Here is a 17225-nt window from a genome sequence, read left to right as displayed (position 1 = left end):
CATTCTATTCATTTTGATTTTTGCATCACATAACCAGCTCCATATGTATGGCTTTTCTGATGTAGTAAACTTGCTCAGTAGCTCACCTGGTACACAATGCACTTGTACTAGGGTATGAGTCCCATGAAACATGAGCCATGATAAAAGAGCTCAAAGGTTTGAAGAAACAAGCTAAAATTACATGATTACTTCAGAAAATGCAAGTTTATGCTTTGTTTTCTTTTATTGACACTTTTGGTAGGTTTAGTGTAGGGTTTAGTGTAGGTGGTACAGTATGTTAACCTTAGTCTCGCGTAGCCAGACCTTCAGACTGACGGCTGAAGACCTGGAAACTTTGGCTGCTTTCAATGGCCAAGGCCCGCCCTAGAGGCCAAATATGACTGACAGGTAAAGCAACCAATCAGGTTTTGTTTTGTTCCACGTCATGTTTAGGGGCGTGGAAATATTGCCACAATAACAGACCTGTGTGTAAAACTCTCGGACATATTTTAAAGATTCTATGCTGCGAACTTTGAAATTTTCACATACTTTTGAAAATTCAGTGTTTAGTTGATCCTGACAAGCACTCGTCATCATTTGTAAACACGACGGCTTTCTTCTTTCGTGAGGGGGTTTGGCGCCACAGCATTTTTGTTTCCAGGCGGAACGTTAAAGAATGCGACACACGTCTCCCAGAAATCCTGTATAATTTAACCAATCCGATGACGACTTCAAAACTCTGAAGTGTTTCCAGCTAAGTGTACCATATGCATCAGACGTTTAGCCAACATTTCGTCGGCGTGACGTCTGAGGCTGAGACTACGTTAACCTTTACACACTACTTACTGGTCATTTCATTCCTGAACTGCCATCATAAATGTAATAAAGATACATGATTCATGTTAATCTGTTTCAGATAAAACTAAATCCAGAAAAAATAACTCCCTGAACATTTCATTTTGAAAGTGCTGAGAAAAGAAGCAATATAATATTATTTTGCAGAGATATCGCCACAGGCATGTTTTTACACAGAGCCTGGGTTGTTTAATGTTACATGAGTTGTGTGTTATAAGGTAGTGTAAGTCTGGTTGAGAGGTCAGCAAGGGTGAGGACTTTAAGGCCTGAAGTTGTTTCCTACATGCAGTGAATATGAGGTATATGAGGCAGTCTGGGCCATTCGATTTCAGTCAAAATTGGTTATCACTCTCTCTTAACCTGAAGTTTGACAACCTCTCTCCTCACAACTTTCATTATATTGATGAATGGCCAAGATAAATCGCCTTTTGTGTTCCACAGAAGAAATCAAATCAAACAGGTTTGGGGTGGTATTATGGGTGAATAAATGTTTTTTTTTTTTATGCAGTCTCAGTCGTCCCTCACCTCCGGGGCGATGTAATCCGGCGTTCCACAGAAGGTGCGTGTCGTCATGCCCTCATACATGTGTTCCTTACACATGCCAAAGTCTGCAATCTTGATGTGGCCCTCGGAGTCCAACATCACGTTATCCAACTTCAGATCTCTGAGGACAAAATGCACAAACCAGGTGTATGAAATTCACTGCAGATAACTACTGTTCATGGCAGATGCTGTATATCTGCCTTCCCTCGTTTCACCCAGCAGACAGTTCACAGTTAATAGTGTGGTCTTTAGTTGTGGGTGTGTACGGCCGCGTGCGAGTGGGCAGTAAAAGCGAGGTCAGGGCGACCTCAGCCACGCTCAGCCTTCATCATCAAAGAGCATGATTAATGTGAGCTGAACGCTGCAGCCCTGCAGGGACGGGAACGGCGAGTGTGGAGCTGAATGCAGACAGTGCTGCAGATAAACAGCCTTTCTTACAGCCCCCTTTTCCTCAGAGAGTGACTCATTCTCTGGACAGGAATATTTATACCGCATTTCATGGGTGTTTCGGACCTGCTAAACCCTGAGTAATGTTGTTTACAACAAGCAATATGTGTTTTCAATAGGGTTGGGTATCGTTTGGGGTTTTTTTGATACCGGTGCCAAATCGATACTTTTAAAACGGTGCCGGTGCCTAAACGGTGCCTGAACCGATACTTGTTATATATATATACACAGGTATATGTATATATAAACATACTGTATATGCAATTCATGAAGCTCCAGGAAATCCCGATATGGACAAAGGCATTGCTATTGCTGTAACTGAGTAAACAGAAGATATAAATGTTTTGAATGATAAAACAAATACATTAAACACTCGACTACAACAATATATAGTTTATCTGTGTTATTCAAGCCATCGCTGGTATTTTCATAATAATTAAGTATATTAATAATCCATTGCTAATCGATGCATTAGTAGCCTATGGAACATATTTTCTGCCTCATTCTGTGACAAGAAGCGACATCAGATCACAAAAGGAAGCATTTAACTGTTGTGGACTAAAAAGGTTATAATGTTCTCTTTTGTTGGACAACAGGTTTAAAAACGAGAATACAAGATAATTTTAGTTTTAGGCATTTTAATTTAAGCTAGGGCTGGGCGGTATATTGAGTTACCATGATATATCGATATATTCTTTATAAGCTTGATACGAGCGCAGCTGAAAAAATATCTAGGGAGGACAGAGACTGAACTGCTGCGGAGAAAGTGCATAATACAATTTGTTCTAAACGTGACAAGCTTTATATGAAGGGCTTTAAAAAAAAAAAAAAAAAACTCCTAAGATATACTAGCGTATAGTTTATAGTTTCAGTTTAAAGCGGCTCTGACAGAAAGGTTGCGTGTGCCGCTGATAGAGACGTGCTGTTTAATGTGTTTGAGACGTGCTGTTTTCCCTAATGCACTTACATTTCACAGGTAATGTGAACTTACATATTCTCCATCTGTAAATGTTAGAAAGCTATGGAAATATTTCCATTTTGCTGTCAGAAGTGCGTGAGCTTTTGCTTTGCGATTCTCCGCTAAACTTCACAGACTTCATTTAGAACAAACAGACGGAGCGCAATAACTCTGACTAAAATATACATTTTGCTGAAATATTTGTAGTTGGACAATAAATGTGATGTATGCAGAATTTTAAACCTACAAGTAAGCGTATTTGTATGATAGCACTAACTGTAAAGTAATGGGGTAATCAAAATAGCCATTTCTACTCAGTCTGTGCTTTATTTTCATTTTTAGTTTAGTAAATTTAACTTCTGCTTTAAAAGCATTATTTTTTTTGTTTTTAGATTGAAATGTTACAATGTTAGAATGTAATGTGATTTTAACCCTTTTTGCACATAATATATGCCAACTTGCTTACATTCACTTTATTTGTTTAATCCAAATACAAAATACCGAGATATATACCATATACAACACATCAGCCAAAAGATACCGAGATATGAATTTTTTCTCATATCACCCAGCCCTAATTTAAGCATGTTTAGCTTAGCTAGTTAATGGAACGCTACCTGCTGCCGTCAGAGCAAGTGTAATTTCTGCATTCACGCGATGCTCTCATTTCCCGAGTTGTGCTTTTAAGTCAGAATGTGAAAACAGCACACTTGCGTTACTACTACAAAGATTTGTTGGACTTGTATTATTCGAGCTTTCCGACGTGAGTCCACGTGCATTTTCTCAGTCGGGAAATTATTTTTCACGTGCGGTGCCGGTGATGAGAAACAAAGGAAAAATATTTTAATCGATCGCTCAGGCATGGCACCGAAATGAGGCACCGAAATCTCCGTTCTGATTCGGTTCTAGTACATACCGGTTACTTAGGTACCGGTGCCATATTGGTACCGGGTTTCGGTACCCAACCCTAGTTTTCAACGACACTGTATTCTCCACACATCTGATGTCTATAATTTGCATCTCGTTCAGGTAGCATTCCTCTAGAATATGGATATGTTAGCTATTGCAAATAACAGCTGGGAGCTGACAGGTTAAAACAGCTTAAGCTCTATGTACAACATTTTGCTGCAGAATTTATGTAAAAGCTTTAACAATGTAAAATCAAACTTGAGAAAACATTTGCTTTTAAAAACTCAGAAAGTCTAAGACAGACTATTTTAGTGAATTACAGTTCATTAAAGCATTACGGTTCATTATTTTATATTACTAATTGCTACTGTTATTCAAGAGAACAATTGATTGGACAATTTTAGACAAAAATGGACAAAATATATTTACAGTACACGTCACAGGCATTTCAGTAATGATTTTTCTTAATTGTTTTTCAGTTTTCACACAAATATGTTTTCCACACCTCTTGATGTCTATAATTTTCATCATATTCAGGTAGTATTTCTCTAGAATGGATGTTAGCTATTGTAAATAAGAATATTTGCATAATAAGGCTCCGTTTAATCACATTATTATTTCTGTAAATTATTCGTAGTTTTCATGATTGATGCAATTGAAGGTATGTTCTGTGTTTAAAGAAGCTAAAGTTCTATGTGCAGCATCTTTGTGACATTCTGTTTGACAGAAGAAGTTTATAAAAACAGATACAGAAATGGTGTATCCACTACTTCTGAATATCTCCTATCATGATGAATATGAACATTCCGTTCAGTATTCATCAGATGTCAGAAAGTGGCCAGCGCTGTTTACATGCAGGAATTGCTGTAATACATAATCAGTTAATCAGCAAAAAAATAAAAAAATAAAAAAAGTGACCCTAGACCACTAAACCAGTCATAAGTAGCACAGTCATATTTGTAGCAATAGCCAACAATATGGGTCAAAATGATCCATTTTTCTTTTATGGCAAAAATCATTAGGATATTAGTAAAGATCATGTTCGTTGAAGATATATTGTAAATTTCCTACTGTAAATATATCAAAACTTAATTGTTATAACAAGTAATATGCATTGCTAAGGACTTCATTTGGACAACTTTAAAGGTGATTTTCTCAGTATTTAGATTTTTTTTTCTTTGCACCCTCAGATTCCAGATTTTCAAATAGTTGTATCTCAGCCAAATATTGTCCTATCATAACAAACCTTACATCAACGGAATGATTATTTATTCAAGTTTCAGATTATGTATAAATCTCAATGTGGTCCAGGGTCACATATCAGCAAATATATGAAAAACATATTGCTTTTAACCCTCCAAATGGCTTGATATAGACTTCCATTAAAGGTATTACAGATCATTAAAGCATTATGGTTCATTATATTGCTTGTTGCAGGCATTATTGAAGAGAACATTTGCTATGATTGCAAGTCATCAATATTTTCAGTCCATCTTCCCAGGTAATACTGTATATATCAACTTTTAGGAGCACATTGACAGAATGGACTAAAAGTCAGAAAAATCCAACTGTGATTTAACTGTCCCTGTTGAAAAATCCAACATATGCTGGTTAGGTATGTTTTGAAGCATGGCTGCTGGTTTGAGCTAGTTTAAGCTGGTCATGTGCTGGTCCTCCTAAGCTGGTCTGAGAAGGAGCTAGTTGTTTAGGACCAGCTAAGGACCAGCTTAAACCAGCAGCCATGCTTCAAAACATACCTAACCAGCATATGCTGTTTTTTTTTCAACAGGGGTGTCTTTAGATACTCAGTAAAAGCTAAACAGTAGAGTGTATGCTTGTCCTGAATTTACTGCAATTATGTGGCATATAATCTAAGGTTTTTCTCTGTACTGTCGTAACAGTAATAAAAAATTGAATTTTAATAGGTTTGTCTTGACGCCATCTCAGCTGTCACTGGCTCTGTTCTCAGCTAATCTAATTTGATCATGTGGAGAGTCTGCTCCAATTAATGTGTGTTTTCCACTGATGGAGACACACTGACAGCATGTGACTGCATCTATAAGACCAACTGTGCTCCTCAATTCTGTGTAGACCAATTACTATGTACTGTAATACTAAAGATGCTGTAATCCACTCACCTGTAAATAATCCCCTTCCTATGAAGAAAGAAGAGTCCGACAGCAATCTCTGCTGCATAGAATCTGTCAACACAACACAGTGCCGATTAGTCAACATCACACATTCATTAACATGCACATTTGTTTTGTATTTCTCAGACTGGCATCCCAGCCCTTACTAGAAGCAAAGGAAATAAACTTGCATTGATTGTTCCAGCAGAAATTTTCTAGCCTCTGTTGACAAGGTGAAAAAATGGTGTGGAGTTGTGAGCTCAGACATTTGCTGCTCACACATACATATATTAGAATAACAACATGAACAACTCTATTTCAGGAGAAGCTCTTCATGAACACTCCTCATACGTTTCCTGGTTTGTGTTTGCAGTTTTATTCATGAGTGAAGACTGGGTGTTGATGAAGCAAATGTTCACAGCTTTTCATCTGTGCCATTTTTATACTGTACAGTACTGTACAGTAATTCAAAAACATTAAAAAATGACAATTTAAAATGGTAAATATTTAAACTGTTTAATAAACATGGTAGTATTTGTACTGCTTTTAAATTGATTCTGATTTGAAGAATCTAAGACAAATCTTCATTAAGGATTAGAGTACATTTGTCAGCATTTTAAGTTGGAATGTGTTGGTGTTGGAAAGAAATGTGAACAGGTTACCATGCACATTTCACAGTATAGCATGCATTAAGCTGGTGTTCCAGTGCGAAGGTAGCCATACAAACATACTGTGCAGACGACCCAGCATGTTCAGTCACATCTAAAGCTATGTGTCTTGCTTGATTATGTGTTCATCATTAGTCTGTACTCGTGTGTTTTTGATTGACAGTAAGAAGTGAGTCACGTCTTACACGGCTTGTGGCTCCTTAAACTTGCCCACTTGCTGGATGTGATACATCAGGTCTCCACCGTTAATGTACTCCATTACAAAGTACAGACGATCCTGACAAAAGACAAATGAGATAAATAGTACAGCTGCACAAAATAAACAAGTAAGCCCCTGTATGCAGTACTGAATCAATCCATGTACTGACCTCAGATCAGACAGGATGCCATTGACATATTGATATACTGTATGACAGACACACTGGTGTCAGGAAAATCTGCTGTGACCTTCTCTTTTTTCTTTCTCAGATTGGTAAATCGATTACTTTCACAACAAAAACACATATTGCATATTGACTAAAGCATTTCTTAAATGTGACCCTGGACAACAAAACCAGTCATAAGGGTCAATTTTTTGAAACTGAGATTTATACATCATCTGAAAGCTTTCCATTGATGTAAGGTTTGTTAGGATATGACAATATTTGGCCGAGATACAACTATTTGAAGCCGAATATTCACCAGAAGAGACGGACAGCAGCTCGTAAGTGTTGCGATACTTGGTCATAGATCTGTTGTTTAAATTATTTACTTGCTGTTAGGAAGGAATACTTTCGTTTCCCTTCTATTTCTATTCTGCATTTTCGTTGAGGTTTTGATGTTTGATTGCACTTTCTGTTAATTATAATAATTTGCACCTCGGCTAAGAAGGAACCTGGATCATTTTCATTGCTCCTTGCAAGCGAAGTGTTAGTTTCGTCTTGAGTTATTTGCACTTGGCTATTGGCTGGGCCAATCAGAAGCTGGCCACAGCTGTTTTCACTGTAGTGTGTTAGGCTGTATTTATCAGAGGTCCGAGCGCTGACGCGGAAGCATCAGCGGAAGCGTTCAGCCTCCTCATGTGAAGACCGACGAGGGTAAAGACCATCGACTTTTCCTGCGCGACTTTAACCCGAGCAACGACACCGAGCGACACACTTAAGTATCTTTTCTTTTTTCCCCCTTCCCTTACACACTCTCCGTTTCCATCCTCTTTCCTGCCACCTCTATCATGTGTTTCCAAACCATTCCGGTTCTCTCTCAACCACGCTCTAACGTCCCACGCAGACGGCAACGTAACCCTGCTAACCTGCGACTTATCTCTACCTCCTCCACTACACCTCTTTCCTTCTCTGTGGGTCTCTGGAATTGTCAGTCAGCCGTCAACAAAGCTGACTTCATTTCTGCTTTTCTTTAAAATCACGCTCAGCATCTTGGGCTTGACTGAGACCTGGATTCGTCCAGAAGACTCAGCAACCCCAGCTGCTCTCTCTACTAATCTCTCTTTCTCTCATACCCCGCGTCTAGTTGGCCGGGGTGGAGGCACTGGTCTGCTCATTTCTAACAATTGGAAATACTCAACCCGCTCTTCCCTATGCAATTACAACTCATTTGAATCTCATGCCATTACTGTATCAGCTCGATAAAACTCCAGATTGTGGTCATTTACCGTCCCCTAGCCAAATTCTAGCCACCTTCCTAGAGGAGCTGGACGGGCTGCTGTCCTCTTTCATGGAGGATGGCACTCCACTCTTAGTCTTTGGTGATTTCAACATTCACCTAGACAAGCCTTATGCTACAGACTTCCATTCACTCCTAGCTTCATTTGATCTCAAACGCCTTACCACTACTAGCACGCACAAATCAGGCAACCAACTTGACTTAATTTACACACGCAATTGTACTGCAGATAACATTCTGGTACAACCACTACATACTTCGGACCATTTCTTCATTACATTTACATTACACTTTGCTTCTCCTGTGCCACCAACCCCCCTACCAGTTACTTTTAGACGAAACCTGCGCTCCCTTTCTCCTTCCCATCTTTCCTCTGTAGTATCCTCCTCTCTTCCCTCATCTACCCATTTCTCATCTCTGGATGTAAACGCAGCTACTGAGACTTTATACTCTACCTTAATCTCTTGTCTAGACGACATTTGTTCTCTCTCCTCTAGGCCAGCATGGGCTGCTACTTCCAACCCCTGGTTATCTGAGGTTCTTTGTGAACATCGGACTACACTCAGAGCGGCAGAGAGAAAATGGCGCAAATCAAACGATCTGTCGGACCTCAGTAGGTACCAGTCTATGCTCACATCCTTCTCTGCTAAAGTCCACACTGCCAAATCCTCACATTTCCGCAACAAGATCGACAGCGCTCCAGACATGCGTAATCTCTTCAGAACATTTAATTCTCTCCTCTGTCCCCCTCCACCACCTCCCACCACCTCTATTACAGCTGATGACTTTGCCACTTTCTTTACAGACAAAACTAGATCAATCAGTGGTCAGTTTTCACCTCCACGCACACAGGACCCTCACCCTACCACATCCACTGCTAAAACTCCCATCTTCTCTTTCTTTCCCCTCACTGAAGCTGAAGTATCCAAGCTTCTCCTCTCCAACCATCCTACAACATGTCCTCTTGACCCAATCCCCTCACACCTTCTCCAAGCAATCTCACCCACACTCTTACCTGCACTCATACACATCATCAACACATCCCTCCTCACAGGCAACTTCCCCATTGCGTTCAAACAGGCTCGGGTAACCCCACTGCTCAAAAAACCTACATTAAACACTTCTCTTATAGAAAACTACAGACCTGTCTCTCTCCTTCCGTTCATAGCGAAAACACTTGAAAGAGTCGTCTTCAACCAAGTCTCACTGTTTCTTTCACAGAACGACAAACTGGATGCTAAACAGTCAGGTTTCAGGAGGGGCCATTCAACCAGTGTTAATTTTGGCAGGAATTTTTGATTTAGTCTTAGTCTTAGTCTTGAGACGAAAATGCTTAATAGTCTTAGTCACATTTTAGTCATTTGAGTATTTCATAGTTTTAGTCTAGTTTTAGTCAACGAAAAGTCATTGTATTTTTGTCAACTTTTAGTCTTTACTTTTAGTCAAAGTGCAGTTAACAACATTTATTTTGGTAGCTATTTTATATGTAGTATTCAAACAAAAATAGGCATCAATTCTTCTCTCTTTAGACCAAATCAATTAAGCTTATGAGAAATTCGAATCAAGGATTGGATTTGGAAAAACTGGAATACATTTTAATTTTTTGGTAGAGATAAAAATTAAACTCATTTTTCAGATACAGTAGCTTTACTTAATTATACATTTATTTAACATCTTTTGTTGGTTAACATTTATGACACGGATAATTAGGAATGCTGTCCCTTTAAGACGGAAGGCATGCATGTAATACTGACACACATTCAGTTTACATCCACCTGTTTACGCTCACTTAAGCCATAACTGACTGTATTTATGTGAGATACTCTGACTCTACACGATAGACACAGGACTGCTATGTGTGTATTTGAGAGCTGAGAACTGATCGCGCGTTGTATGAGAACTGAAGAAGTGGAGCGTGCGCGCGCGAGAGAGAGCGCTTCTATTAGCGCGACTCCGCCTATCCCGCCGTCACTAACTTTAAATTAATCGACAACGAATTGTGACTCCTGGGAAAAACGGGACGTCTGGTCACCCTATCCCTAACCCTTCGGGTGCTGAGGCTATTGTTTCAGATCGTTAGTTTGCGTTTTGATAGCCTATCCGTCCACTGCGGCTGCCATACTGAGATACGCCCCTCATCTGATTGTAATCCAATGACAGAGACGCACATTTTGAAAGACAAGACAGTTAATTTAGCATATAGGATGTATTTTGAATGTCCGGTAGTCCTCAAATAACATTTTAGTCCCATCTCGTCTTGTTAATGAAGACGCGGCATAAATTTCGTCATAGTTTTTATAATCAGACATTAATTTTAGCTCGTCAACGTCTCGTCTTAGTCACAGAAAAAAGGTTCGTTGACGAATATTTTTCGTCTTAGTCTTCGTCGACGAAATTAACACTGCATTCAACTGAGACTGCGCTTCTCTCGGTCACTGAAGCCCTGCGAATTGCAAAAGCCCATTCCAAATCATCAGTCCTCATTCTGCTGGATCTATCTGCCGCTTTTGACACTGTCAATCATCAGATACTCCTGTCCACCCTCTCATCACTGGGCATCGCTGGAATTCCACTTCGCTGGTTTGAATCCTATCTCACTTTCAGGGTGGCCTGGGGAGGGGAGGTATCCAAAGCACATACACTGGTCACTGGGGTTCCTCAGGGATCAGTTCTTGGACCCCTCCTCTTCTCCACATACACTACATCACTGGGTCCCATCATACAGGCACATGGATTCTCATACCATTGCTACGCTGATGACACACAGCTCTACCTCTCTTTTCAACCAGATGATCCAACGGTAGCTGCAAGGATCTCAGGTTGCCTGGCGGACATCTCGGCATGGATGAAAGAACATCACCTCCAGCTCAACCTGGCAAAGACTGAGCTTCTTCTCCTCCCTGCCACTCCGACTCTACAGCATGACTTCACGATCCAGTTAGGTTCATCAACAATAACCCCATCAACTTCGGTCAGAAATCTTGGTGTAATCTTTGATGATCAGCTGACCTTCAAAGACCACATTGCAAAGACTGCTCGATCTTGCAGGTTTGCACTATATAACATCAGAAAGATCAGGCCCTTTCTGACAGAGCATGCTGCACAACTTCTTGTCCAGGCCCTTGTCATTTCTAGGCTGGACTATTGCAATGCTCTTCTGGCTGGACTTCCGTCTAACACAGTCAAACCTCTACAAATGATTCAGAATGCAGCGGCACGACTGGTCTTCAACGAGCCCAAAAGAGCCCATGTTACACCTCTCTTTATCTCCCTGCACTGGCTACCAGTCGCGGCTCGCATCAAGTTCAAGACACTGATGCTTGCATATAGAACAACCACTGGCTCAGCACCCGTTTACTTGCACTCTCTATTAACAAACTACATCCCCTCCAGAAATCTGAGATCTGCTAGTGAGCGACGCCTCATGGTACCATCACAGAGAGGCTCAAAATCACTCTCCAGAACATTCTCGTTCACCATTCCTGGCTGGTGGAACGATCTTCCCACCCCTATCCGGAATGCTGGATCCCTGTCAATCTTCAAGCAACAAATGAAAACTCATCTCTTTCGACAGCACTTGACTTCATCCTAAACTTAAAAAAAAAAAAAAATAAATAAAAATTCTCTTTACTTATTCCTTCCTTTGGTAGTTTGTATTTATTTGAACAATGCCTGAGACTTGGTGTTGCAAGCACTTCGTCTGTTTGATTGCCTCTTCAAGATGAATCGCTTTATGTATTCCCCAATTGTAAGTCGCTTTGGATAAAAGCGTCTGCAAAATGACTAAATCTAAATCTATTTGAAAATCTGGAATCTGAAGGTGCAAAAAAAAAAAATCTGAATATTGAGAAAATCACCTTTAAAGTTGTCCAAATTAAGTTCTTAGCAATGCATATTATGGTAACACTTTACTTTAGGGTCTCTTAACTAGTTGCTTATTAGCATGCATATTACTAGAATATTAGCCATTTATTAGTAGTAATTAAGCACATATTAATGCGTAGTAACAACTACCTTACTAACTATTAATAAGCAGCAAATTAGGAATTTATTGAGGGAAAAGTCGTAGTTAATAGTGAATAAGTGTTCCCTATAATATTCTAAAGTGTTACCCATATTACTAATAAAAAATGAAGTTTTCATATATTTACGGTAAGGAATTTACTAAATATCTTCATGGAACATGATCTTTGCTTAATATCCTAATGATTTTTGGCATAAAAGAAAAATTGAAAATTTTGACCCATACAATGTATATTGCATGGCTATTGCTACGAATATACCCGTACTACTCATAACTGGTTTTGTGCTCCAGGGTCACAAATGTCTCTTAAGCTTCTCAGGGCTCAACAGTAAGGATGGTCTACTGGCTCACAAATGGGCTTTCTGAGATGTATTCTACAGTTTTGGCGCAAATTCTGCTTATTTGTCACCATGATAATATTATCGAACTTTCTAGTACTGCAGAAAAAATCCCAATCTTTAAATCCTGATAACATCATAGCTTAGCCATAATCTTCTGTTTTTATATTACCATGCTGGTTTGGTCATAGTCTGGCTGATTGAATAAGGAAGTCATGCTGGCTATGCTATTTACGAAGTCTGGTGAGGACTCCACCACAGCCCCAAAACACAACATACGCTGGTGAACAGCTCTGCAGACCTTTTCAACAGGGCTGTGTCAGCTTACTCTGACACCAGTTATGCCGGAGAAGCATCGTGACCAACCCAGGGGGAGTATGGTGTTGGGAGTGAAATGCGAGTGGACATGATGGCTGGTTTGCTGTCTGCGTGCAGCTCATGAATATTTAGAGAGGGCATGCTGGGATCTGTTGCATTATTCATCAGCAGGATGCCCATACTGAGAGCGGCCTGCTGTGACTGCTGGAGGAGCTTCCCCTGTCTCACACTTACAAACCCCTGAACTATTACGTACATCAGTTGTTTGTCTACATTTTTCTATGAAACAGAGAATGAGAATTTCTTCTTCATGCAGCTCTTTTCCACAATGAAAGTGACTGTCAAACAAATCAATATGACCTGCATGCTATACTCAAAATCTTCTGAAACCATATGTGACCCTGGAGCACAAAACCAGTCTTAAGTTGCTGAGGTATATTTGTTGCAATAGCCAGCAATACATTGTGTGGCTCAAAATGATCGATTTTTCTTTTATGCCAAAAATCATTATGCTATTAAGTAAAGATCATGTTCCATTAAGATATTTTGCTAATTTCCTATCGTATATATAGCAAAACTTAATTTTTGATTAGTAATATGCATTGCTAAGAACTTCATTTTAAATTCAACTTTAAAGGCGATTTTCTCAATATTTTGATTTTTTTGCACCCTCAGATTCCAGATTTTCAAATAGTTGTTTCTCAACCAAATACTGTCCTATCCTAACAAACCATACATCAATGGAAAGCTTATTTATTCAGCTGTATAAATCTCAATTTCAAAAAATGTACCCTTATGACTTATGGTTTTGTGGTCCAGGGTTAGCTATATATGATTACTTTGTGTGAGGAACAAACTAAAATTATAATCATTCACGACAAACAGCTCTGAAATCAATTAGATTTGTCCCGGAGCACTTCACCTCACAAGTGAAACGCCGTATCGAGTGAGCTACCGGGCAAATATACTGTGTCAGAAAACCCAGACATATGAAGCTGTATATGTGATGCTAATGTTTAAAAGTATCAGTTTTCAAAACTTGCAGCATATTAAAATTGTTTTGAAGTCATATCACAATATTGTGCAAGGAATTTTGTGAAAATTCTTAATCTAAATTCTGGCCCTGTAAAGTTTTACCGCCTCTAGTGTTCATTTCTAGAAACTGCAGCGATTCGTGTAGGTACGTTTTTGGAGTTTTACAGAAATGTAGGTAGAGGATATTTCCAATGAGCCTGAGTAGCTATATTGTATGGCTTCAGAAGACTACATTTATGATACTTTTATGTTTTTTATGGAGCTGTCTTTTTGGGTTTTGACATGCTAACTGCATGGAAAAGATAAGGATTTAACCAAATTCCATAGAAAAGGAAACATCATACAGTTTGGAATGAGGGCGAGAAAAATACTTCTCTGTGTCTACTGACTACTGATATTGTGACAGCTACTGGCAACAGAAACGCCCCCACACTCTTAAAAATAAAGGTGCTTCACGATGCCACAGAAGAACCTTTTTTTGTCTAAATGGTTCCATAAAGAACCTTTAACATCTGAAGAACCTTTCTGTTTCACAAAAGGTTCTTTGTGGCGAAAGAAGGTTCTTCAGATTATAAAAAGGTAAGAAAGAGATGGTTCTTTGTGGAACCAAAAATGGTTCTTCTATGGTATCGCTGTGAAGAACCTTTTAAGCACCTTCATTTTTAAGACAATAGATATAAAGAGATGCATTTCTCACCACAGTCTGGAAGCAGGAGTGCAGTTGGGTGAGGAAAGGTGGCTTATCTCTCTGGGCCAGCACTCTCTTCTCCACCATTGTGCACTCCACATCGTCATCCTGGATCACCACATCTTTCTTCAGGATTTTAATGGCGTATAGCTCCTCAGTGGACTTCATTTCTGCCAACATTACCTATGTTGAAAACAAACACACACTGAGTGGAAACTCATGGTGTGGGTTAGTAAGTCATTTGGCATATGCCTTCTTAAAGTGCAGTCACATTTACTGCTGCTTGGTGTAATTTTGCAGGTATAATTGAATCACTCCAATAGGAATCAGTGCAATCGGAAATTTCGCGTGAGGGAGAAAAAGTTTTCCTTGCAGATTTCTCTTGTTTTTATGTACTCAAATCCAACAGAAAGCTGCTTGACTTCTGTGTAAGCTGTGCTTTATACAAAGCTACTGCTAAGCTATTGATGAGACAATGGACCCTTTTTTTGCCAGTGAAATGTTGATGAAATTTCACTAATTTGACTGCACCTTTATCCACAGAACCTATGGTAGCCTATTAGTCTTCAGTCTTTTTGGCTTTACACCATTTTAGAGAGTCAAGCATGGCTTATTCACTCCACTGAGAAACAAAGTTGTTCTGAGGAAGATCTAGCAGCTGGATTTTTGTGAGATTTATCTTGATTTATCATGACAGGAGCAGTGAGTATGTGACTGACCTTCCCAAAACTGCCTTTGCCCAGAAGAGCCAGAAAATGGAAGTCATTGAGTTGAACTCTGTTCATGTTTCCTGATGGTAAACTGAAGCGTCGATGATCAGTGGGAGTGATGACTTTCTTCCCAGGACCGAGCTTGGCTTTCTACAAGAGTGATGGAGAGTGATCAATAACCAATCCGTGCCCAAACACACACATGAGCCTCCACAGCACTCTGTTGCGTGCTCAACTACACAATATGGCACTTCTTAGAAACGTGCTGTAACATGGTCAGGCCTGTGTGAAAATGACAGGACATGCAGAAAAATGTATGCTGGGCTTGAGAGACGTCCACAGCTGCTGGAGAGAGATGTAAAGATGCTGTGGAGATCTTCAGGCCAACTGAACAAGAACCTCCAGGCTCATCCTTACAATTAGCTCCCATACCCTTCTCAAAGTTTGTTCTTCTGTATACTGTAAAGCATATCATGGTGACCTAGAGTAAGCTTGGCTTTAATGTCTGGGTTAATTTAAAGTCCATTCACACTATCAGTGATTCAGTCGCTGAAGGTCACCCAGTCACTGTCAGTTACAGCAACATTGCTGCTGTGTCCAACTGGATCAGGCGGCATGTGAGTCACGTAATTTCACTATATCGCACCATACAGCCAGTTCACTAGGCTTTACACAGTGAATCTACTGATTTTAGCATTGATGGTGTGGCACAGGGATGTAAAAGAAAAGAAAAAAAAACATATTAAACATATTTTTGTATGAACTTATGGTAACACTTTAGTTTAGGGACCAATTCTCAGCATGCATATTACGAGTATATTGGCTGTTTATTAGTACTTATGAAACACATAGTAATGCCTTATTCTGCATGACCATATTTTAGATTCCTAAATCCTACCCCATACCTAAACTTAACAACTACCTTTCTAACTATTAATAAGCAGCCAATTAGGAGTTTACTGAGGTAAATGGAAGTTAATAGTTAGTTAATAGTGAGAATTGGTCCCCAAACTAAATGCAAAATGCAACTGACTGTATTTATATGCTTGATTTCCGATTGACCTAACTGTTTTCTTTCTCTAGTCAAGTCAAGTCACCTTTATTTATATAGCGCTTTTAACAATACAGATTGTGTCAAAGCACTTAACAGTATCAAATTGGAGGATAGAGTGTCAGTAATGTATAATGATAAGATTAAACACTCAATTTTCAGTTAAAGGCATTTCATTATTGAATTCAGAGATGTCATTGTCTAGCTCAGTTTAGTTTAAATAGTATCTGTGCAACCAAATCGACGATAATCGCTAGAAATTAAGTGTCCCCAACTGAGCAAGCCAGAGGCGACAGCGGCAAGGAACCAAAACTCCCTCTGTGACAGAATGGAGAAAAAAACCTTGGGAGAAACCAGGCTCAGTCGGGGGGCCAGTTCTCCTCTAGTGTGAAGGTGCCCTACAGTTAAACTCTGCTCTGATACTGTTAAGTGCTTTGACACAATCTGTATTGTTAAAAGCGCTATATAAATAAAGGTGACTTGACTTGACTTGCTCCATTTTGTTGCATTGCCTATGGTTGCTGACGTTCATGTCACCTTAATGGGCAACTCAATAAAAATGTATGAGACCGATCACTCCAAATCGCTGTCAGTGTGAACACCCCTGTAGGGTGCAGCGTGCTAAATAAACCCGACTCATGGTTGACACACAGGCCGTCTTCCAAATCATGTAAAGTCTACTTGCATTGTGTCCTTCACAAATATCCACCTCAAAAGAGAATACAGAGTCTTTAAGTGAAGTTGATGTTGCTCTGTTTGTGGCGTTCATATCCAGTGGAGCTCAGTGAGACTCTTCATGGTTCACCGGTTCACAGTGATAATGAGGGGCTATCACCCTCCTTCAAACCCAGCAATTACACCTCAAACATCTTTCACACACTCTGACTTGCTTTCGACTATAACACTCTACTCCA

The 17225-nt window shown here is 39.6% G+C and overlaps 1 protein-coding gene across 5 annotated transcripts in view; it reads right to left on the bottom strand.

Moving 5' to 3' along the window:
- The window catches only part of prkcab (protein kinase C, alpha, b), a 183283-nt gene that overhangs the window by 18219 nt on the left and 147839 nt on the right, over window positions 1-17225 (bottom strand). For all 5 annotated transcript variants that reach the window (XM_058768483.1, XM_058768484.1, XM_058768487.1 and 2 more), the window contains 5 exons: window positions 15270-15410; window positions 14560-14733; window positions 6674-6765; window positions 5830-5892; window positions 1360-1498 (listed from right to left, as the gene is read on the bottom strand). In XM_058768483.1, coding sequence (XP_058624466.1) covers window positions 1360-1498; window positions 5830-5892; window positions 6674-6765; window positions 14560-14733; window positions 15270-15410 — 609 coding nt within the window. The remainder of the gene's footprint in view (window positions 1-1359; window positions 1499-5829; window positions 5893-6673; window positions 6766-14559; window positions 14734-15269; window positions 15411-17225) is intronic.

This window comes from Onychostoma macrolepis, chromosome 03 (assembly GCF_012432095.1).
Source record: "Onychostoma macrolepis isolate SWU-2019 chromosome 03, ASM1243209v1, whole genome shotgun sequence".
Lineage (NCBI taxonomy): Eukaryota > Metazoa > Chordata > Actinopteri > Cypriniformes > Cyprinidae > Onychostoma > Onychostoma macrolepis.
The sequence above is the reverse complement of the archived record's forward strand: the minus strand, read 5'-3'. Positions and strand labels throughout refer to the sequence as shown.